The sequence below is a fragment of the Pseudophryne corroboree genome, chromosome 9 (assembly GCF_028390025.1).
Source record: "Pseudophryne corroboree isolate aPseCor3 chromosome 9, aPseCor3.hap2, whole genome shotgun sequence".
Lineage (NCBI taxonomy): Eukaryota > Metazoa > Chordata > Amphibia > Anura > Myobatrachidae > Pseudophryne > Pseudophryne corroboree.
This window is the reverse complement of record NC_086452.1, coordinates 463,995,330-464,020,520: the sequence shown is the minus strand read 5'-3', so window position 1 is coordinate 464,020,520 and position 25,191 is coordinate 463,995,330. Positions and strand designations below refer to the sequence as shown.

At 47.4% G+C, this 25,191-nt stretch overlaps 1 protein-coding gene across 1 annotated transcript in view; it reads left to right on the top strand.

Moving 5' to 3' along the window:
- Positions 1–16,728, top strand: part of LRRN1 (leucine rich repeat neuronal 1) — a 20,835-nt gene extending 4,107 nt beyond the window's left edge. The window contains exon 2 of the mRNA XM_063941299.1: positions 10,990–16,728. Coding sequence (XP_063797369.1) covers positions 11,098–13,254 — 2,157 coding nt within the window. The 5' untranslated portion in view covers positions 10,990–11,097 and the 3' untranslated portion in view covers positions 13,255–16,728. The remainder of the gene's footprint in view (positions 1–10,989) is intronic.
- Positions 16,729–25,191: the final 8,463 nt, after the last annotated feature.

Sequence of the window (25,191 nt, the reverse complement as noted above, 5' to 3'; positions counted from 1 at the left end):
TGCAGTCTGTTGTGCTGCACTAGTGATGTACCGGTGATCTCTGGTGTGATGTGCCTGCAGCCAGTTGTGCTGTACTAGTGATGTACCGGTGATCTCTGGTGGGATGTGCCTGCAGCCTGTTGTGCTGTACTAGTGATGTACCGGTGATCTCTGGTGTGATGTGCCTGCAGCCTGTTGTGCTGTACTAGTGATGTACCGGTGATCTCTGGTGTGATGTGCCTGCAGTCTGTTGTGCTGCACTAGTGATGTACCGGTGATCTCTGGTGTGATGTGCCTGCAGCCTGTTGTGCTGCACTAGTGATGTACCGGTGATCTCTGGTGGGATGTGCCTGCAGTCTGTTGTGCTGTACTAGTGATGTACCGGTGATCTCTGGTGTGATGTGCCTGCAATCTGTTGTGCTGCACTAGTGATGTACCGGTGATCTCTGGTGTGATGTGCCTGCAGTCTGTTGTGCTGCACTAGTGATGTACCGGTGATCTCTGGTGTGATGTGCCTGCAGTCTGTTGTGCTGCACTAGTGATGTACCGGTGATCTCTGGTGTGATGTGCCTGCAGTCTGTTGTGCTGCACTAGTGATGTACCGGTGATCTCTGGTGGGATGTGCCTGCAGTCTGTTGTGCTGTACTAGTGATGTACCGGTGATCTCTGGTGTGATGTGCCTGCAGCCTGTTGTGCTGCACTAGTGATGTACCGGTGATCTCTGGTGTGATGTGCCTGCAGCCTGTTGTGCTGCACTAGTGATGTACCGGTGATCTCTGGTGTGATGTGCCTGCAATCTGTTGTGCTGCACTAGTGATGTACCGGTGATCTCTGGTGTGATGTGCCTGCAGCCTGTTGTGCTGTACTAGTGATGTACCGGTGATCTCTGGTGTGATGTGCCTGCAGCCTGTTGTGCTGCACTAGTGATGTACCGGTGATCTCTGGTGTGATGTGCCTGCAGCCTGTTGTGCTGCACTAGTGATGTACCGGTGATCTCTGGTGTGATGTGCCTGCAGTCTGTTGTGCTGCACTAGTGATGTACCGGTGATCTCTTTTGTGATGTGCCTGCAGCCTGTTGTGCTGTACTAGTGATGTACCGGTGATCTGTGGTGTGATGTGCCTGCAGTCTGTTGTGCTGCACTAGTGATGTACCGGTGATCTCTGGTGTGATGTGCCTGCAGTCTGTTGTGCTGCACTAGTGATGTACCGGTGATCTCTGTTGTGATGTGCCTGCAGCCTGTTGTGCTGTACTAGTGATGTACCGGTGATCTCTGGTGTGATGTGCCTGCAGCCTGTTGTGCTGTACTAGTGATGTACCGGTGATCTCTGGTGTGATGTGCCTGCAGCCTGTTGTGCTGTACTAGTGATGTACCAGTGATCTGGTGTGATGTGCCTGCAATCTGTTGTGCTGTATTAAGGATGTACCAGTGATCTGGGGTGATGTGCTTGCAATCTGTTTCGCTGCACTAGTGATGCACCAGAGATCTGGTGTGGTATTCTAGTGATCTGGTGTGATGTGCCTGCAATCTGTTGTGCTGTACTAGTGATCTCTGGTGTGATGTGCCTGCAGTCTGTTGTGCTGTACTAGTGATGTACCAGTGATCTGGTGTGATGTGCCTGCAATCTGTTGTGCTGTATTAGTGATGTACCAGTGATCTGGTGTGATGTGCTTGCAATCTGTTTTGCTGCACTAGTGATGTACCAGTGATCTGGTGTGATGTGCCTGCAATCTGTTGTGCTGTATTAGGGATGTACCAGTGATCTGGGGTGATGTGCTTGCAATCTGTTTCGCTGCACTAGTGATGTACCGGTGATCTAGTGTGATGTTCCTGCAATCTGTTGTGCTGCACTAGTGATGTACCGGTGATCTAGTGTGATGTGCCTGCAATCTGTTGTGCTGTATTAGGGATGTACCAGTGATCTGGGGTGATGTGCTTGCAATCTGTTTCGCTGCACTAGTGATGCACCAGAGATCTGGTGTGGTATTCTAGTGATCTAGTGTGATGTTCCTGCAATCTGTTGTGCTGTATTAGTCAGGGGCGCTTTAAGAGAGGAGGAGGCCCGTGTGCTTCCTCCTCCTTACGGGACCCCTCCTCTCTGCAGGAGCGCTGTAGAGTCTGAGCACTAGAGGGCTTAGACTCTACTGCGCTTGCGCAGATCTCCGGGAAAATGGCGTGGTGGCCATTTTCCCAGAGATTTCTCTACTGCGCATGCGCAGAACTCCATAAAAATGTCCGCTGCGCCATTTTTACGGGGTTTTAACATTGGCACGGGACTCCAGAGTGGTGAGTATTAAATAAATGGGTGCGGTGTGGGCCCCCTCTGGACTCAGGGGCCCGTGTTCACCGCACACACTGCACCCATTAAAGAAACACAAGTGGTATTAGTGCTGTACTAGTGATCTGCTGTGATGTGCCTGCAATCTGTTGTGCTGTACTAGTGATGTACTAGTGATCTAGTGTGATGTGCCTGCAATCTGTTGTGCTGTACTAGTGATGTACCCGAGATCTAGTGAGATGTGCTTGCAATCTGTTTCGCTGCACTAGTGATGCACCAGAGATCTGGTGTGGTATTCTAGTGATTAAGTGTGATGTGCCTGCAGTCTGTTGTGCTGTATTAGTGATGTATCATTGATCTGCTGTGATGTGCCTGCAATATGTTGTGGTGCACTAGTGATGTACCAGTGATCTGCTGTGATGTGCCTGCAGTCTGTTGTGCTGCACTAGTGATCTGCTGTGATGTGCCTGCAATCTGTTGTGCTGCACTAGTGATGTACCAGTGATCTGCTGTGATGTGCCTGTAATCTGTTGTGCTGCACTAGTGATCTGCTGTGATGTGCCTGCAATCTGTTGTGCTGCACTAGTGATCTCTGGTGTGATGTGCCTGCAATCTGTTGTGCTGCACTGGTGATGTACCAGTGATCTGCTGTGATGTGCCTGTAATCTGTTGTGCTGCACTAGTGATGTACCAGTGATCTGGTGTGATGTGCCTGTAATCTGTTGTGCTGCACTAGTGATCTGCTGTGATGTGCCTGCAATCTGTTGTGCTGCACTGGTGATGTACCAGTGATCTGCTGTGATGTGCCTGCAATCTGTTGTGCTGCACTAGTGATCTGCTGTGATGTGCCTGCAATCTGTTGTGCTGCACTAGTGATGTACCAGTGATCTGGTGTGGTATTCTAGTGATCTGCTGTGATGTGCCTGCAATCTGTTGTGCTGCACTAGTGATGTACCAGTGATCTGGTGTGGTATTCTAGTAATCTAGTGTGATGTGACTGCAATCTGTTGTTCTATTCTAGATTCGTGTTCTCTTGATCTGTGAAAATATTCTAGTGATGTAGTGTAACGTGCCTACTGTAAATCTTTTGTGATATTATAATGATCCAGTGTCATGTGCCTGTAATCTGTTGCAATATTATAGTGTCGCGTGTTCTTGATCTGTTGTGATAATACAGTGATCTGGTGTGATAATACAGTGATCTGTTGTGATAATACAGTGATCTGGTGTGATATTATAGTGATCTTAGGGGCTAATTCAGACCTGATCGCTCGCTAGTTTTTTTTTGCAGTCCTGCATTCGCATAGTCGCCGCCCATAAGGGAGTGTATTTTAGCTGTGCAAGTGTGCGAGCGCATGTGTAGCAGAGAGGTACAAACAGATCTTGTGCAGTCTCTGCGCAGCCCAGGACTTACTCAGCCGCTGCGATCACTTCAGCCGGTCCGGGACCGGAATTGACGTCAGGAACCCTCCCTGCTAACACATGGACACGCCTGCGTTTTTCCAACCACTCCCAGGAAACGGTCAGTTGCCACTCACAAACGCCTTCTTCCTGTCAATCTCCTTGCGAACGCCCGTGCGAATGGATTCTTCGCACAAACCCATCACTGAGCGGCGATCTGCTTTGTACCCGTGCAACGCACCTGCGCATTGCGGTGCATACGCATGCGCAGTTCTGACCTGATCGCCCGCTGTACATAAACGCAGCCTAGCGATCAGGTGTGAATTACCCCCTTAGTGTGATGTTCTAGTGATCCCATGTTATGTACTAGTGATCTGTGATGTGTCAGTGACCTCTTGTTATAGACCTAGTGATCTAGTGTGATGTGACAGTTGTGCGAGATATGAATAGTGCTGGGGCTAGTAGTCCGTTCCCTGTGGCTTGGAAGGTGGTAGGGATCAGTACTGGTCACTACTCCACCACACGTTGCTGGGCTGCACTCTGACCTCCCCCAGTGGCACTGGTTGTGTATGTCACATTGTGTCTCTCTGTGGGCTTGTGGTCACACTGGTGCCGATTTGTCTACATGCTCTGTCCTAGTGTAACAGAGGTGATCTGGGGTTGTGAACCAGTAATGCATTATATGATGTTAATATTCCCTTAAGGGCAGGTGTAGTGTCCTCCTGTGCATCACATTACACACCTGAGTGTAGTCTTCATGTCTAATTCTCTAGCAGAAGTTACTATTTATAATGAATAAACCGAGTACATTGTACATCTCATCACGGTTATTGCCGTTGCGTCTCTTTGTGCTGCAGAAGTAATAATGTTTATTACTCCAGTGCCGCTGTGTAATGTGGAAGCAATATAATACACCAGTGACTGTAATATCTGTATAAAGGTCCTGTAGATATCTCTATAATGAGCTAGCTCTGATGTCATCACTTCAGCGGGTAGCTATAATGCATGTCTGGCATACAGGCTTGTCACACAGAACACCTTGATGACTTCTAATATCCATATTAGTTATAGCATAAGTTATCATTTTAGTTAATCGTTATAAATGACATATATCGCTATACTTTGTTATAGCAGTGTTATTATAGTGTAGAGGTAAATTAACCCTGTGCCCCACTCCACCAGTACCGCTGGGGCAGCCAAACATTGCACCAATGCGTTGATTCTTTTCCAAGGGTGCTTTTTGCAAAATCTGCCCCGGTTACCTAATTATATGGGGTTAGTGTTGCTATCGTTGTACAAAAAATGCGCCTGGATCCGGGGTACTGTGCATCCTGGGAGAATGCGCCAGGTATGGTGCGTTCTGTCAGCGGTGAGGCAGCGCACAAGATACAAGGTCCTAAGGGGAGCTCACAGAGGATTCCGGCGTCAGAGAATAATGAAATAAAAATGGATGGAGACGATTTGTGCTTCTTTACCCTGAGCGTGCGGCTAATGATTTGGTTCATTAAGCGTCAAATGTAGTGCGCTAGCTGCCATTTTTCTGTGTTAGTCAGCAGGAACCTGTAATACTGCAGAAGTAGTTATTTCTGTTACACCGGTGTTCTGTTGTACATAGCGTCTGTAAACCTGTGTAGTGCAGCGGTAATCCTGCGTGGCGTTATTGTGTCACCAGTGTGCGCAGATGGGGCCCTTTGGATCTCCTGTAGTTATGAAGCTGCAACAGTGTCTGCTGGGACTTGTAGCTCCACATCCTCCTGCCTAACCCTGCTGTAAGACTGGCTTGCATCCCTATGAAGTTGTCTAATAGTCATGTATCATCATGTCTTCTGTTTATACAAAACAATAGCATTTATGGGTGGTCAGTAAAGTCAGATGGTGCAGTGTATATAAGTCCAGAAAAGTGGGCCCATGTATGGGGGTCATTCCGAGTTGTTCGCTCGCTAGCTGCTTTTAGCAGCATTGCACACGCTAAGCCGCCGCCCTCTGGGAGTATATCTTAGCTTAGCAGAAGTGCGAACTAAAGGATCGCAGAGCGGCTACAAAAAAAAATGGTGCCGTTTTAGAGTAGCTCCAGACCTACTTAGCACTTGCGATCACTTCAGACCATTCAGTTCCGTATTTGACGTCACAAACACGCCCTGCATTCGGCCAGCCACGCCTGCGTTTTTCCTGGCACGCCTGCGTTTTTTGGAACACTCCCTGAAAACGGTCAGTTGGCACCCAGAAACGCCCCTTTCCTGTCAATCACTCTGCGGCTGCCATTGCGACTGAAAAGCGTCGCTAGACCTTGTGTAAAAATACATCGCCCCTTGTGAAAGTACGTCACGCGTGCGCACTGCGCCGCATACGCATGCGCAGAAGTGCCGCTTTGTCACTTAATCGCTGCGCTGCGAACATTTTTCACTAGCGATCAACTCGGAATGACCCCTTATATGCGACCATGCAAATTTCCATTACTTCCGCCTGAACGTAGCAGGACAGGATGCATTCTGTCATAGCTCAGATACAGTAAGTGTGTGTACACACAATTGCACACACGCGCAGACCAGCAGACGGACGCATATATGCCTGGGAAAGCCGCATTATTTGTGTGCGGTAGGGTCAGGTGCAAATACAGGGTGAGACAAAAAAAACACCAGATTTTAAAGGTTAACAAAAAATGAATGGTAAATGCTATTCACTATTTTAGTACATAATCTACATGTGCATGGGATACAGTTTATTTTCAGCTGGTTTTAATATTGTATATCGTAATTTCTTGGCGTATTGCAGCCTTCAGATGATCCCGTTGGCTGTGTAGTAGCTTCTCATGAAGCTGAGGAGGATTGTTTTCCACCCAGTCACGAAAATTCTGCTTGTTACCGTAACCAGATCAATGACAGCGAGCTTCATCAGGAAGTTCAGTGATAATGCCGTAAATGAGCCATCGAGTGATGTGAAACGTCAGAATTTGGCTACAAATGTGTATCAGCAATGGAGGCCACCATCTGGACGATATCCTGTTCAGTAGCAATTGAACATAAACTGTATCCCATGCACTTTTACTTATGTACTAACAATTTGAATAACATTTTCTGTGCCTTTTTTTGTTAACATTTAAAATCTGGGAGGGGTTTTTGCCTCACCCTGTAGTGGATTATACCCGCCGTTAGCCCTAAGGAATCACATGTGATGGGCTGTTTGCGAACACCCCGCTAAAGCTGACCGATAGAGTTCTCACACAAGCCGGGGAGTTGTTTTTGCTTTATTAGAGTTTTTTTTTTTATGTTAAATTGATGTCTAATGGCGAATGTCTTCAAAGAAATTAAATGGTTAAAAACTTGGGTGCCAGTGGGGAGTTCGCGTACGTGGCATATGCCTGGCGCAAACTAGGCGCATGTGCTGCTGTTGCATTGTAAGATAGTTGCTACTTTGCATATGGTCGCAATTGTGGCTATTTTAATGAATGCTAATTGCGCCTGCGATTTGGGGCGCAATTACGTCCAAATATACATCCGCCCCTTAATATCCTTTTCCACCCAGTCGTTTTTATTTTGCTACAATGTCTGTGTTTTATGTGTACAGTTGTGTCGTTCGTTTTATATATAGTGCTGGAAGTTTGCCTGTTGCTGTGCTGTGTGTGTGTTGCAGCTGTGTCTTTGTTTCGCCTTAGTTTATGGTGGTTTTGTGCACAGTTTTGTTAAGTTGCACTGTTCTCCTACCTTATCCCTTTGTATTGATCAGCTAAACCCCCTCCCCTCCCCCCCATGTGCATTGAGTTTTGTGTACCCAGCTGAGGTGTGGATTCACACGAGGCATGCCCCCTACCAGTGCCGTGATTTGCATGCCAATGAGGCACCAGGGCCAGATGTCTTGGTCAGTGTTCATCTGGAAGAATTTATTACATTATAATGAATCTGGTGAACAAGACTGCAGTGTGTGCCTCTGTGTGTGTGTACTCGGCAGGGTGGGTGGTGAGGAAGGTGTTGTGTGCACTTGTTGTGTGTGTGCAGGGAGAGGTGCACTGTGCTGGCAGTGTGCACTTCTCCCTGTGCAGTCTCCATTCTCCTTAGTCAGGGCTCCCGGTTCTGCAGAACACAGCAGAATCTATTCATACCGCAGTAGAACGGGAGCCAGCACTGTACTGCACACTCGCCCTGTACAGACCCTCAATCAGGAGCCGTCCACCTCTTCACCGGGTGCCAGGAAACTAATCCCAGTCCTGGCGCAGATCACGCTCCCAATCCCTCATCTTTCGTTTGTTTGTTTTATGTTAAAATAAATAAACTGGACAGAAGATACAATGTTGCAGTTTAACAAACTGAACTTGTAAGAGTCAGCGAGCACCCAGGGGCCACAATCCCTTCCATGCATTCTCCGCCGCTCACTCAGGGGCCCGGCTTCCATTGACGTCTCTAAAACAAAACACAGGGTGTAGAAGGAGGCAGGCTGTCTGTGGCTCTCCAGATGATTTGGCCTGCTGGAACTTGTAGTTCCACAGCAGGTTGCCTAAGCGTATCCTTGACTGGTTCTTTTTGGCATACGATTTGGGGTCTGCAAATTTAAGTCCTCCGCAAAAGTGGGATTGAAGTGAGAAAAATACTTCATCAGTGGGTAAGAAGTGCGTTGGTACTCCCATTGGATGGGTGTGCTGGACTAGAAGACGTATATATCTGTTTTATACACTGCACCATTTGTGCCCGTGCTGACTCGGATTCCTGTAATGTGTTGGTATGAAAATGTATTTCAATTACAGGTTGAGTATCCCATATCCAAATATTCCGAAATACGGAATATTCCGAAATACAGACTTTTTTGAGTGAGACTGAGATAGTGAAACCTTTGTTTTCTGATGGCTCAATGTACACAAACTTTGTTTAATACACAAAGTTATTAAAAATATTGTATTAAATGACCTTCAGGCTGTGTGTATAAGGTGTATATGTAACATAAATGGATTCTGTGCTTAGATTTAGGTCCCATCACCATGATATCTCATTATGGTATGCAATTATTCCAAAATACGGAAAAATCCCATATCCAAAATACCTCTGGTCCCAAGCATTTTGGATAAGGGAGACTCAACCTGTATTATGTACACAAGATCATCACAATAAGAGACAACTGTTGTGCCGTCACTAACAGAGACAGGTTCCGCCCTTCGCCGATTACTCCTTCGCTCAGCTTGCTTCCCAGCTATTCCGTGCGCTGAGAATTGTGGCGCTAATTGTCACGTGTGCTCTGCTTATGCTTTGCATACTGTAATATCATGTATTGTTCTGTGTACCCTGTACTGTCCTGCTGTTACCAGATGTACGGCGCTGCAGACCACTTGCGGCGCCTTATAAATAAAACGTAATAATTATAATTGGCTGTAACCTTCCACATAGAGAGGCCGCAGTGTGGGGGTAATTCCAAGTTAATCGCAGCAGGATTTTTGTTAGCAAATGGGCAAAACCATGTGCACTGCAGGGGAGACAGATATAATATGTGCAGAGAAAGTTAGATTTGGGTGGGGTGTGTTCAATCTGCAGTCTAATTTGCAGTGTAAAAATAAAGCAGACAGTATTTACCCTGCACAGAAACAAAATAACCCACCCAAATCTAACTCTCTCTGCACATGTTACATCTGCCGCACCTGCAGTGCACATGGTTTTGCCCAACTGCTAAAAAATTTCCTGCTGCGATCAACTTGGAATTACCCCCTGTGTACGGTGTCCGCTGCGTGACTCCAGCGACCTATATACTGAGGTGCATTTGTTCACAGAACTGCACATACAGTAAGTATTGCATTGCACTAGAAACACTTATACTTGCGGAACTTCTGTAATACAGCTGTAGTCCATCCCCCACCTTTATCCCTAGAGGCCTGGTGTACAAGCCCGGGCTCCCTTGGGGTGATGACCTGTGACCTCAGCTAAAGTTTCCAGCCCCGGCTGTCACAGCATTTGTTTATGAATGGGACGAGGGGGGACAGCGGGAATGTGCAGAGCGACATCAGTCTATCAGTGTGAATGTGTGTACGCCCTGGACCTAATGCTTCAGTGTTGTCCTCTTGAATGATCAATTACAAATGTATGTGAATTATCAATACCTTTTATATAAATATTTGCATTATAGTGATTTCATTTTCCCCATACTGCTAGTTATTTGGGGCATTAAGGAGATAGTTAAATATGCAAAGTAAATTTGTTTGTGTGTGGAGGTAGCGTGACAGTCATAGAGCGTTGTTGTTTCATCAACCAAAGTACCCATTGTCAGTGCACTGGGGGGGGGGGGGGGGGGATTCATAAAATCTTGGAGAGAGCCCCCCGACCCCGAAGAAAAACAAGGTTCCCTGGCCCAAAAGACAGAGGTTCCCCCCGAAACAAAAGTCTGAGGTTCTACTACCCATTCACAACACATAAGACTAGGGGATTTACCAAATCTTGGAAAGAGGTAAAGTGTAAAAGTTACTCATACCAACCAATCAGCTTCTCACTGTCATTTATCCAGCACAGCCTGCAAAATGTCAGTTAGAAGTTTATTGGTTGGTATGGTCAACTTCTCCACTTTATCTCTCTCCAAGATTTGGTAAATCTCCACCGAGTTTTTTTGTTGTGTATGGGCAGTAGAACCTCAGTCTTTTGTTCCAGGGAACCTCTTTTTTTTTTGGGGGGGGGGGGGGGACCTGATACTTCTGGGCCGGGTAACCTCAGGCTTGTGTTTTGAGGAACCTAACCTTTTTGGGGCAGTAGAGCTTCAGTCATTCATGCAGTGGACCCTCGGTTAACCATGCCAAATATTATATTGGGTGGGGCTGTGGGCTTCTGATAGAGAGTGATGGTTGGTATGGGTAACGTCTCATCTTAAACTCTCTCCATGATTCAGTACATCTCCACCTAGTTTTTTTGTTATGTATGGGCTTTAGAACACAGTCTTTTGGGCAAGGGAACCTTGGTCTTTTGGGCCAGGGACCTCAGTCTTTTGGGCAAGGGAACCTCTGTCTTTTGGGCAAGGGAACCTCTGTCTTTTGGGCAAGGGAACCTCTTTCTTTTGGGCAAGGGAACCTCTTTCTTTTGGGCAAGGGAACCTCTTTCTTTTGGGCAAGGGAACCTCTTTCTTTTGGGCAAGGGAACCTCAGGCTTTTGGGCCAGGGAACCTCAGGCTTTTGTGCTTATAAACCTGCAGTCTTTTGGTCAGTAGAACTTCAGTCATTCATGCAGTGGACCCTCAGTTATCCATGCAAAATATTATATTGGGTGGGGCATTGGGCTTCTGAAAGAGAGTGATAGAGAGAGTTGATAATAAGTAGATGTGAGAGAGTGTATTGTACATAGTAAAACTTACATGTTTCTTTGTGCTCTTTTTCAGGCTATCTAAATTTGGCTGCATCTGGGACAGGAAGCAAACAGGATAGATATTCTCATTACCACCTACCCTGTTTTCTGCAACACTGGTATCTTGTCAAGAAGAGCGGACATGGGTCCGAGTCGTATTCTTGTGCTGACTGCCTGGCAGTTGATGGTTGGAATTCTCACCAGCTCATTAACAGAATCTTCCTTTCCTGCTAATGAATGCCCACAGCTCTGCGTCTGTGGCAACCGCCCTTGGTTTACGCCGCAGTCCACATACCGTGAGGCCAAAACCGTGGATTGCAATGACCTTCGTTTGACTAGGATCCCAGTGAACCTCTCTGCAGACACACAGGTACTTCTGCTGCAAAGTAACAACATTGAACGAACTAACGGAGAATTGCAACAACTGGTGAACCTCACAGAGCTAGACCTTTCCCAGAATAACATCAGCTCTATTCAGGATGTGGGCTTGTCCAACCTTAGCCAGCTCACAACTTTGCACCTGGAAGAGAACCAAGTCTTTGAGATGACTGACTACTGTCTTCAAGACTTGACCAATCTGGAAGAACTCTATATCAACCATAACCAATTAAGTTCTATCTCACCTAGTGCCTTTTCAGGTTTACGCAGTTTACTCCGGTTGCATCTCAATTCTAACAAACTACGGATTATCGACAGTCGCTGGTTTGAGTCCACACCCAATCTGGAGATCCTGATGATTGGGGAGAACCCAGTTATTGGCATACTGGATTTAAATTTCCAGCCTCTTGGCAGTTTGCGAAGCCTGGTCTTAGCAGGGATGTACCTTAGTGACATCCCCGGGAATGCTTTTCTGGGGTTGGATAATCTGGAGAGTTTATCATTCTATGACAATAAACTAAGCAATGTGCCCCAGGTTGCCCTACAGAAATTACCTAACTTAAAGTTTTTGGACCTTAACAAAAATCCTATTCGGAAGATTCAAGAAGGAGACTTCAAGAACATGTTACGTTTGAAGGAGCTTGGAATCAACAACATGGCAGAGCTAGTATCTCTGGACCGCTGTGCTCTGGAAAACCTCCCTGAGCTAACTAAGCTTGAAGCCACTAATAATCCAAAACTGTCCTATATCCACCGATCCGCCTTTCGCAATGTGCCTACCCTTGAGAGCTTAATGCTAAACAACAATGCATTGAACTCTGTGTATAAGGGGACAGTGGACTCCCTCCCTAATCTCCGGGAAATTAGCATCCACAGCAATCCACTACGCTGTGACTGTGTCCTACACTGGATGGGTTCCAACCAAACCACCATCCGTTTCATGGAGCCACTGTCCATGTTTTGCGCACTGCCCCCAGAGTATCGTGGCCAGCCTGTGAAAGAGGCTTTGGCTCAAGACCCTGCTGGGGAGCAGTGTCTGCCTATGATTTCTCAAGACACGTTCCCTAGCCACCTCAGCCTAGACTTGGGTATGACCGTCTGCTTGGATTGCCGAGCAATGGCAGAACCTGAGCCAGACATCTATTGGGTGACTCCCTTGGGCCATAAGGTCACCACAGAGACTCTGTCTGATAAATACCAGCTGAGTGAAGAAGGCACACTGCAGATCTCCAATGTCCAGGTGGAGGACTCTGGCCGCTACACATGTGTGGCACAGAACTCAGAAGGAGCAGACACCAGGGTTGCAACGTTGCGCATCAATGGGACACTGTTAGATGGTTCACAGGCTCTGAGACTGTATGTCCAACAGACTGAGCCAAGCTCTGTCCTGGTGTCCTGGAAAGTTAGCTCCAGTGTCTTGGCTTCTAACCTGAAGTGGTCATCAGCCACAATGAAGATCGACAACCCACACATTACTTACACCGCCCGGGTACCCGCCGATGTCCATGAGTACAACCTGACCCATCTCCAGCCAGCCACGGAGTACGAAGTGTGTCTGACAGTATCTGGCCTACACCAGCAAGCTCAGAGGGCCTGCATTAATGTCACCACCAAGGGGACCTCCTACTCACTGGCCGTCACCGACCAGGAGACCAGCGCTGCTCTGGCCGCTGTCATGGGCTCTCTGTTCGCTCTCATCAGTTTTGCTTCCGTTTCTGTTTATGCCGCGAAGAGATTTCAGCGGAAAAACTATCGCCATTCCCTGAAAAAGTACATGCAGAAGACGTCCTCCATCCCGCTGAATGAGCTGTATCCACCTCTAATCAGCCTGTGGGAGGGGGACAGCGAGAAGGAGAAGGAAGGGACAGCGGAGGCCAAAGCCTCACAAGTTGATACATCCCGGAGCTATTACATGTGGTAACTCCCAGAACAGAGACACCTTAGAAGAGCACAAAGACTGGTGGAGACGTCTACAACAACCCCCCACAATTCTTCCCTAGTTTCTCCTTTGTGCCCCATTCTCGCTTTCCTCTGTCTATTTTCATTTTCTTTTTTTTTTCTCTTCCTTTCTTTCATTATATAAAATGATGTGCGCTGCCCGGCCAAAACACGATGAACGGCTGCCAAATGTTAGCTATTGACGTCCCCTGCGCCTGGCAGAATGGACAACTGAATAGATTTTTTTTCCATTCCAAGTTAAAGATGCTTGTCTATTAGATTACTATTGAACATCAATTTAATCCCTCTTCTAAACCCATGCCGCAGGCTACTGTTGCCGCTGTCAGAAGTGCCGTCTCATCATTACCTTTCTCAGCTGAGCCTCCAGATGGACGTGTAGAGCAACACTCTATATATCCATTGTTTTCTGAATGCGGATAACGTCTCATATCCTTAGCCCTGGCCCCGCTACAATCTCTATTCAGTGTCCGATCCCTGGTGATGACAAGTGATATGACCAAGAGCAATTGTGCAGTTCTCGGTACGGGTGTTCCGCCTTCAGATCGTTGTATCCAGTTTATGCACGCTCATCATGCAACTTTTGCTCAGTTAATTTGAATGGGGTTTTTTTTTGGGACATTTGCAGAAATTATATATAATGACAGGAAACAGAACGTAAAGCGGGCCCTGAGCAAATGAGGTAGCAATCTAAGAAGCGTGAGGAACACTAAACACAAAAGGCCTCATTCTGAGTCACACGTAATGTAATGCTAATGCAACTATACATGGTATTTTCGGTCATACGCAATCGCACTGCTCCAGCCCCCCATGTGTGCGAGCAGCTGTCATCATTATCAACAGAAGTTACATAAACAGCTCTGATTATATTCATATTCTTCTCTAAAAACACAAATACTAGCTGGAAATAAAAGAAAAGCAATATACTGTTTAGTAAAAGTTGCAGGAGTGCGTATACAAACAGAAACACCACAACTTCAGTTTCCTGCCACCTCCTTTACATACTTCCCAGAAAGCCCTTGTGTTGGGTATTATTGTATGATCAGAGCATAGCATATATTAACCCTTTAACCGCACCTTGGTGGAACTTCGGGTTGGGTACGAAATACCAACGGTCAGGATCCCGACAGTCAGACGACCGACATCTGGGTCCTGACGGGCAGAATCCCGACACACCCCGGTAAGTATTTTTACCTATTGTTAAATGTAAAAAAAAAAAAAAACCTAGGCTGGGCCACCAATAGATCCCTAAGAGCATTCACACCTAGGCTGGGCCATCAGTAGCGCCCTAAGAACATTCATACCTAGACTGGGCTACCAATAGATCCCTAAGAACATTCATACCTAGGCTGGGCCATCAGTAGAGCCCTGACAACAATTCATACCTATGCTGGGCCACCAGTAGATCCCTGAGAACATTCATACCTAGGCTGGGCAACCAATAGAGCCCTAAGAACATTCCTACCTAAACTGGGCCACCAATAAAGCCCTAAGAACATTCCTACCTAGGTTGGACTACCAATAGATCCCTGAGAACATTCATACCTAGGCTGGGCCACCAATAGATCCCTGAGAACATTAATACCTAGGCTGGGCCATCAATAGATCCCTGAGAACATTCATACCTAGGCTGGGCCACCAATAGATCCCTGAGAACATTCATACCTAGGCTGGGCCACCAATAGAGCCCTAAGAACATTCATACCTAGGCTGGGCCACCAATAGAGCCCTAAGAACATTCATACCTAGGCTGGGCCACCAATAGAGCCCTAAGAACATTCATACCTAGGCTGGGCCACCAATAGAGCCCTAAGAACATTCTTATCTAGGCTGGGCCACCAATAGAGCCCTAAGAACAATCATACCTAGGCTGGGCCACCAATAGAACCCTAAGAACATTCTTACCTAGGTTGGGCCACCAATAGAGCACTGCTGGACCACCAGTAGATCCCTAAGAACATTCATATCTAAGCTGGGCCACCATTAAAACCCTAAGAATTATGGGTAAATATGGCCTAGGTTAGTAATGCTCACCACATCTCCATCTGCCTCCCATTTATTTTCCAAGGGAGGAGTGGAATAAAGTGAACATAAAACCATCTCCGTATTGCCGGAAAAGACCGGCCCATGTTCTCTGCAATTTATCCCTGGTTGATGGTTTCCTCGTTGATAATCCAGCCTGTCAGCCACCGATAGGACAGATAATCTGCAGCATGTTTTTTAATATGAGTTTCTGGGCTCCATCTGCCGGCACAGAAGCCTGGACGTCGGACACCAGTCTTTTTTAAGAGATTGAATCGGAGCGAATTCATTAATTGCCGTTCCTCAGATTTTGGCCGGGCCACGCACTTAGAGGTGTATCTGTGGTTTTGCTGATTTGGCAGCAAAGTAATGTAATTTGGACCGGATTCTTTTTGGTTATTTTAGTATAGCGTATCGCAGCATGATTTGGGGTGATTTTTTTTTTATTCCTTCCACTCCCAAAAGTATTTTCTTTAGGACTTTTTGTTTTGTTTTTCATTTTGAAAGGGCTGACTTTATGAACAAGCCGGCTTCCCACGTGAACACTTGTTGCATTGGCGCGGGCAGATCTTCAGAGGCCATATCCGGAGACTAAAGGTCCCACCCCACCATTTCCCCTTCAGAGATCCTTCTCCGCCAAACAAGTGAATTGACTGTATCGTTGTATCAACTTCTTCTCTGGAAATTTTTTGGACTGATTGGGAACAGAAGCCTGGATCCCTCTTTTGTAGTAGAAGACTAAGCTTCCTTGTAGAGCTGTTTTAGCAATATGTCCTCTCTTGTCCTTCAGAGAGGGTCCTCTGCACTTGTCGTGTCAAGCAGGCGGCCATTTTGAAAATGCAGCCCATCATCTTACCAGGAGCCACTGAGGCAAGGAGTGAAATGATAGGCTGCATTCTCAGTGATGTCATGGGTTCCGTGTGATTTAATAGGCTGCATAATCAATGGATCCACCCATTAAAAAAAAATGGCTGTAGACAATGGGTGCTCTTTACGTACTGTCGTCCCCACTGTAATGTGTGCAAGATGAACGGCTGTTTTCACAACGTCAACCTTCCCCTTTATATATAACCCCTTTTTTTTAATTAGCATTTCAAGGTGCATAGAGACCTCAGGAAGAAGACACCTCTCAACCTGACGAGCGCCATCTCACCGTAGTTTTCGCATGTCAGCGCCATCGGGTCAGCTGATTGTCACATGACTGTTACCGCATGTCACCTTCCTCGTTAAAGCACAATGTCAGACTATTCCGCTGATTGCTAGAAACACTGTAGAGAGTAGCGTATGACTTGCCCCCCACCCTGAATAAGGCCTAACGCAGAGTAATTATATAGAACCTAGTTTCACTTTATCCTGTACGATATGCTGGTTTTCTATATAAAAAAATAAATAAAATCTTTTTCTTTTTTTTTCACAAGTTGTGGCGTAAAATTATTAAATTCGCTCCGTAGTAAGTTGAGAATACGCAAAATGCAGGCAGACTCCTGCGCACTTGTGGGAAAGGTAAGAATATGGGCACAAGTGGTCGCTGTTCAGACGCTACGTAATAGGTCTGACCGTTTGGTGACTACATCAGGTTCCTAAACTATGCAAGGAAATACTCACCTGCTCACGGGGGTGTAGTAATGTTTGCTGGCGGTCGGGGTCCTGGTGACCAGCATACCGGCGCCGGAATCCCGACCGCCAGCATACCGACAGCTGGGCGAGCTCAAATGAGCCCCTTGCGGGCTCGCTGCACTCGACATGCTGCGGGCACGGTGGCACGCCACGCTATCTGTTCTCCCTACAGGGGGGTCGTAGACCCCCAAGAGGGAGAAAAGATGTCGGTATTCCAGCAGTCGGGATTCCGGCGCCGGTATGGTGGTCGCCGGGAGCCTGGCCGCCGGCAACCTGAAGACCACCCGCTCACGGGAGCCAATTCTAAAAAAAAAATTGTAACCTACCCCTCCTGCAGTCCAAGATAAAGTACCAACCAGTCAGCTGCCATGTTACAGGCGGTACCCGATCTTTAGGTCGACACACTTAGGTTGACACTCATTAGGTTGACCACTATTGGTCAACATGGCAAAGGTCGACACATGAAAAGGTTGACCTGAGTTTTTCACTTTTTTCTTTCTTTCATTTTTTTTACTTTTTCATACCTTACGATCCACGTGGACTATGACTGGGAATAGCAACCTTGCCCGAAGCTCACAAGCCATGCGAGGGGACATGGTGCTCTAATTGGGGTTCCCGATTACTTTACGGAGAAAACGTCACCTTTAAAAAAAACTTTAAAAAAACTTGTGTCGACTTTTTTCTATTCCGACCTAATGACCATATCAACCTATTTCAGGTGTCGACCTAGCCACTGTCGACCAATAGTTTACCTAATGACTTGACCTAGTTACCATCGACCCAATGATCTATACCCTTACAGGCTTTGTTTGAAGAAAATGCAGGAGCTGATTGGCCGATACATTATCTCTCTCTTTGAAACATCTCCCCCTTCATACTTTATTAGGAATGGTAAAATGCAGATAGGAAATAAGGTAATAAAGGCGGCCTCAGTCTCCGCCATTTTCTCACTGACTCAACTTAGTAATCGCCTTAGTTGGGAAGGGTAGGGGGGACCTCAGTCTCCGCTGTATTGGTGTCACTAAGCCGACGGGGAAACCAAAATAATTTTCTCACTGACTTAACTTAGTAATCGCCTTAGTTGGGAAGGGGGGGAGGGGGGGTTGTTGCACGTAGATCAATAATGACTTATTCCGGGAATTAATGAATACATGGATTTAATCAGCCTGAAGTGATAATGAAACAGTTTTTGTGGCGGTTGTCCCAAACGTTTCACCTCGCTCCCCGGCTGTTCCTCGGCGGAGATTTTGGCTTCTTCATGTTGGATTTGCCTTGGATTATATTTTGGTCAGTTTCCAACACCTCTATTTTAAGACTTCTTGTTAGAGTGTAAACCCGGCGTGTGGAAGTGTCTGTACTTTCCAGGGAATACAGATCAGTCGGTGGAAAGGAAAGTGATACAAGTCTTCCAGGGAAAATAGGCCTCATTTCTAAATAGATGTGATGGTATTTGCCTGTGTAATGTACAGTAGAACATATGTATAATACCGCCTAATGTATGTAATGGTGGGACAGCTGCAGAGTAGGGGTGTGGAAAGGCGTCACAGGAACTTACCCAGTGCTTTTGGACAAACCTCTACACCATGGGTCTTCAACCTGTGGCCATCCAGCTGCTGTGGAACTACACATCACATCATGCCCTACCATTGTTTTACTATTAAGGCATGTTAAAACTGAGGCAAGGCATGCTGGGATGTGTAGTTTTACAACAGCTGGAGGGCCACAGCTCGATGCTGTTCCATTCTCTTTGCATGGTCATACACCCCATGGCAAGTGGGGATGGCACCCACGCTGTGTAGGGCATAATGGTACTTACATCCCCAACTGATCGTCCGATCGGGACAGAACCCTAAAAACTGGACAAGTTTGGAGCCACAGGATATTTGGCCTAAAATACAGACGCATTGGTTTACTGAGCTCCATAGCCAGATTAAGGGTGGGGCACAGGGAATACTGTACCCTTGGAACCCCTCTGGCCGGTGCACACTGACATCACTAGCTCTCCTTCTTGTGCAGCAGCAGAACTAGGCAGCCAGAATGTGAGGACAGTATGCAGTGCAGGCAGAGACTCAGGAGTATCATGTTTCATTACCTATCAATGGAGCTTCCAGACCAGAGGAGAGATAGGAGGGGGAGAGAGTTGTAAGTGATCCAGGGGCCCCAACACATACTTACCTACTCTCCCGGAAGCTGCGGGAGGCTCCAGTTTTTTGGGGTAGCCCCCCGCACCCCCGGAAGAGTGGGCAGGTCTCCCGCATCCTGCTCGCACCCTAGTGATGCGAGCAGGATGGAGAGATAACCTCCCGCATTCGCGATCCGTCGGGTGGAGGGGTTAAAATGACGCAAATCACAACATTTTAGCCCCGCCCTCTTCCCGCGAACCCGCGAATCGCGGCATTTCCCGATGCGGGGGCAGGGCTTAGTGATGTCACAGTCCGGCCCCGCCCCCCGAAGACACTGCAGCGTCTCCTCTCCGGGCTTCTCCCGGACAGGAGAAATAAAATGTAGGTAAGTATGCCCCAACATCTCCTCTTCTGTGTTGAAATAACTTTATCAATTAAATAGTTCAACACAGGTGACACCAATCAAATACTAAAAGCGAAGTCCAGGAGCAGAGGATTTTGTCGTAGGTAATAAACATGAACCGGCCCTACTAAAACTGTCCCTATTCCTTATACACTAAGGCAGGCGCATCTGTAGGTGGGGGTAGATTTATCCAAGCTTGGAGTGGGATAAAGTGGAGAGAGCTAAAGTACCAACCAAACAGCTCATGTCATTTTTCAAACACAGCCTGTAACATGTCAGGAACTGATTGGTTGTTACTTTATCTCTCTCCAATTCCCTGCTGGGCCAGTGGTTATAATACCCACTAGAGTCAGCAGTGATACCGTGTGTTTCCCGGACGCAGTATGTGGGGCTTTGTGCCTGTGTTCGCTGTAAGAGTTAACGAGCGTGAATCAGCGACATCCAGCGAGGCAGCCGATCGATACGGTGAAATCTACGGCCCCCTCGGCGCCCCATACGTCTCCGTTAGCATTATTGTTCCGGCTGCTGATATTCAGGCCTTAGAAGCTTCTCTCTGTCTGTTCTCTCCCTGAGGGGCTTTTACAGACCCTAATGTGGAAGGGGAAAACCTGCAGCCCTCGTCCATCATTGTGACAGGAGAATCAAAGGCCTGGTTGTGTCTGTATAACCAATCGTGTGTGCGGCGGCAAAATACAGAACACGCTTTCTGGTAATGGCGGAGCAATAACAGCGGATAGCGGTCAAGGGCCTAATTCATACCTAATCGCAGCAGCAAATTTTTTTAGCAAGCGGGCAAAACCGTGTGCACTGCAGTTGTGGCATATGTAACATGTGCAGAGAGAGTTAGATTTGGGTGAGTTATTTTGTTTCTGCGCAGGGTAAATACTGGCTGCTTTATTTTTACACTGCAATTTAGATTTCAGTTTGAACACACCCCACCCAAATCTAACTCTCTCTGCACATGTTACATCTGCCCCCCCTGCAGTGCACATGCGTACCCTGCAACATTTTACACATGAAAACCGTTTTGCCCGTTTGCTAACAAATTTGCTGCTGCGATCAGATCAGAATTAGGCCCCAAGACAGATAAATGGAGCTGGTGATACATAGCAATATTATGGCCAGAGTGAAGAAGGAGAGATTCGGGAATTGATGTTACCTGTAGCCAAACTAACTGGACCCAGTGTCGTCACTGCGGTTCCTCCATCCCTAACTTCACAGAAAGGCGATGACTTTGATTCCTATAAAAACCATGGCGTCACACAGGGGGGACTACGAATATAAAGTTGTAATAACTGGACGTCTCTGAAAATTGCCCCCCCCCCCCCCCTCCCTTCCCCCCCCCCCACAAGGTGCAGTCTTCTGCAAAGTAATATACATTTTCAGGGAGATGTATCAAACATTCTAAACAGGAGAGGGGGAGAAGTTGCAAATGGCAACAAATCAGATTCTAGCTGTCATTTTACAGAATGCACTTGATAAATAATAGCTCCAAGCTGATTGGTTTCTACAGGTAACTTCATAAGGAGCTGTATCCTCACTCCATATGAATGAGCACACACCTGTATTTGTGAAGACTACAGGGATGAAATATAGGCCCTCATTCCGAGTTGTTCGCTCGCAAGCTGCTTTTAGCAGCTTTGCACACGCTAAGCCGCCGCCTACTGGGAGTGAATCTTAGCTTATCAAAATTGCGAACGAAAGATTAGCAAAATTGCGAATAGACAGTTCTTAGCAGTTTCTGAGTAGCTCGAGACTTACTCGGCATCTGCGATCAGTTCAGTGCTTGTCATTCCTGGTTTGACGTCACAAACACACCCAGCGTTCGCCCAGACACTCCTCCGTTTCTCCAGCCACTCCCGAGTTTTTCCCAGAAACGGCAGCGTTTTTTCGCACACACCCATAAAACGGCCAGTTTCCGCCCAGAAACACCCACTTCCTGTCAATCACATTACGATCACCAGAACGAAGAAAAAACCTTGTAATGCCGTGAGTAAAATACCTAACTGCATAGCAAATTTACTTGGCGCAGTCGCACTGCGGACATTGCGCATGCGCATTAGCGACTAATCGCTCCGTTGCAAGAAAAAAATAACGAGCGAACAACTCGGAATGACCACCATAGGACCATAACTGGTGCCATTCTGGCGAACGATTTTTAAAAATGACAGTTTCCAAGGCAGAACCAGGTAGGTTTTGCATTTTAAATGTATTGGCGCTTTAAAAATACGGGAAAACTTGCCGGAATCTTGTCCGTGCTGGCGGGACGCAGGCTAACGCGTGGGCCTCTGAGACGGCAATAGAGTTACCGGAGGGAAAAATTTATTTTTACATTAAAAGAGAATCTCTCCCCAGCGTCTCCGCTTCTTCCAACAACGTATTAGGCACATGGAGGCAGCGGCGAGATGGGAGCATATCCTCAGGTGGATTGCTGAAAGCGGAGCGCACCAGTAAACATCACTCATACTTAGTTATAGGCCGTCCACACATTGTACTGGCTCCAGAATCCAGTGAAGCGAGAGGTATCCTCGGCCCTCCCTCCAGAACTCTGGGTCTGATTCATGTTTGTAAGTAAAGCAAAAAAGCAAGCAACTAGGCAAAACCATGCTGTACTGCAGGTGGGGCAGATGTAACGTGTGCAGAGAGTTAGATTTGGGTGGGGTGTGTTCAAACTAAATTCAAGTCTAAATTGCAGTGTAAAAATAAAGCTGTCTAACGTGTGGGCTACATGCAAAAGCAGCCAGTATTTACCCTGCACAGAAAACATAGAAGTGTATTTCCTCCCCTTGCAGGGTAACATGGTTTGTTCCAGGCACCGTTACTTGCTTTTTGTTTTTGCTTTACTTACAAATCTGAATCAGGCCCTCTAGGAGCCGGAGTGAGCTATCATAGAGGATCTGTCAGTGTGCCGTGTGGAAACTGCAGGTAGCCCTGCTGAATCCCGGGGAACGGGCTGATGATGTGAAGTGACAGAGCTGAGTGGCAGAGCCGCCGGTACAGGTCCCTGTCTCATCCCAACGCTTCCTCTTGTTCTGCTTACACTACTAGAAAGCAGCTGTAACACTGACATGGAATATTCTGTTAGGGCACAGAGATAATAGACTGCGCTTCTGCCACCCATCTGTAGCAATGTCATACATGTCTCGGAGACAGATCTATTTCAGTCGCCAACATTTGAATATAACCTCCAGGCGCATCTAGGCGCGGAGCACACAGGATTCTCCAGATGGCCCTCCAGGATAGGTTCATGGGCCAGATTTATAATTGTTATGGGGGAGGGGTGTATTTTTATATAGATATTATAGGGACTTCTAAAGCCCATGGAATAAGGACACGTAGAACAAATACAATTATGCAAATATCTGTTTTTGTCATGTTTGCAAAATTTCCTGGGACTAATCTTTAGGCTCAAGACAATGCTTACAAATAAGGAACAGTGGGCCTAATACAAGGTTGATTGCAAAATAAAATTTTCCTCTAATGGGCGAAACCATGTGCGCTACAGGTGGGGCCGATGTAACCAGTGGCGGATCCAGGGGGGGGCACTCGGGCCCGTGCCCCCCCTGTCATTTGTGGCTTCCCCCCCGTCCGCCCCGTCCCGCCCCCGCGGCGTCGGCGCCGCACAGGGAGATGACGGGCGCCCGCTGAGATTGTGTTACCAGCGGGCGCCCGTCTCCCTGCACAGCGGTAGCCGGAGGCAGGAGCTCAGTACTGAGCTCCGGCTTCCGGCGCTGTCACTGCGCCGTGTGCTATGGGAGAGACGTCAGTCATGACGTCTCTCTCATAGTACTGAGGAGAGGACGCCAGCCAGAAGGAGGACTGCAGCGGCGCGAGAACGGGGCTCGGTAAGTATTGTTTTTTTCTTCCTTAATGCAGCGGGGGCATCTCCTGGGGGAAACTACGGGGGGACATTACTACTGGGGGGGGGGGGCACCAACAAGGGGCATTACTACTGGGGGGGGCATCAACAATGGGCATTACTACTGAGGGGGGGCATTACTACTGGGGGCATTATAACTGGGGGCATCACTACTGGGGGGGCAGCTACTCGGGGCATTATTACTGGGGGGGCAGCTACTGGGGGCATTATTACTGGGGGGCACCTACAGGGGGCATTACTACTTGGGGGCTAAACTACAGGGGGAGCCAAACTACAGGGGGAGCCAAACTACTGGGGGCATAACTATTGGGGGCATTACTACTTGGGGGCTAAACTACAGGGGCATTACTACTTGGGGGCTAAACTACAGGGGGAGCCAAACTACTGGGGGCATAACTACAGGGGCCAAACTATTGGGGGCATTACTACTGGAGGCTAAACTATAAGGGGGGCATAACTACAGGGGCTAAACTGCAATGGGGCAAACTACAGGGGGGCATTACTACTGGTGGCTAAACTATAAGGGGGGCATAACTACAGGGGCTAAACTACAATGGGGCAAACTATAGGGGGGCATTACTACTGGTGGCTAAACTACTGGGGTCATAACTGCAGGGGCATTACCACTGGGGGCATAATGACTGGGGGCATTACTACAGGCAACATTACTACTGGGGGCAATACGGGCATTGCATAAGGGACACCACTACTATGGGGTCTATATAAGGGGCACTACCAGTACAGTGGACATTGCATAATGAGCGCTACAACTGTGGGCATTGTATAAGAAGCGCCACCACACATGCACCGAAGCCGCACGCAAATGTACTTGCCCCTTCCATGGTGCCCCCCCCTATCATTTTCTTCTGGATCCGCCCCTGGATGTAACATGTGCAGAGAGAGTTAGATTTGGGTGGGTTATATTGTTTCTGTGCAGGGTAAATACTGGCTGCTTTATTTTTACACTGCGATTTAGATTTCAGTTTGAACACACCCCACCCAAATCTAACTCTCTCTGCACGTGTTACATCTGCCCCACCTGCAGTGCAGCATGGTTTTGCCCATTTGAGGAAAATTTTATTTTGCAATCAACCTTGAATTAGGTCCAGTGGGCACTAAAGATACATATATGGTATACCCAGATCGGGGGTAATTATTGTGGGCAGGGCTTTAAGGAATACAATGAGGCTGCAGGAAGGGATGTTCAGCCTCTTGTTACATCATTACAGGGAGCGACAGTCTGCAGTGCCTCCTGCGTGCTCTGTATCCTGCAGTAATGTGACCTAAAATATCATCTGATCTTTAAGTTCTAAAAATAGACAAAGAGGATCTGTTTAAACCAATTGTATGCAGCATGTGACTCCCTCTCCCTTCTAAAGCTGCAACACACCCCTGGGCATGCTGAGGCTTCTAGTTCCGCAGCAGCTGCTGGAGAGTCAAGGGTGGCCCGGAAATAAAACCATGTTAGTCAAGTGTGGGGTCACTCAACTTGAGCTGGGGCGAAATGAATTTATTCGTATAAGTGAAGGAATAAGTCAATGTGCAGTGACCAGCTTTCATATTCTGTTATAGACCCTCTACCTGTAAAATCATTCAGGTGTTGCTCGGGGTAACTGCCATAATTATGGGAACGTCTGTCCCACATCTCTAGTTAGTGACTTAGGTTCAGAGGTGGACGCTAATGGCCGCGGATAAGGATGCAGCCAGTGCCATAACTAGGCATTTTAGCGCTGTGTGCAAGAAACGGCGTTGGCGCCCCCCCATGCAAGACAAAATATATAGGGGCGTGGCTTCATGTGGAAGGGGCATGGCCACAAAATAATACCAATTCATACTACGGTGCACAGTAGTATCCAT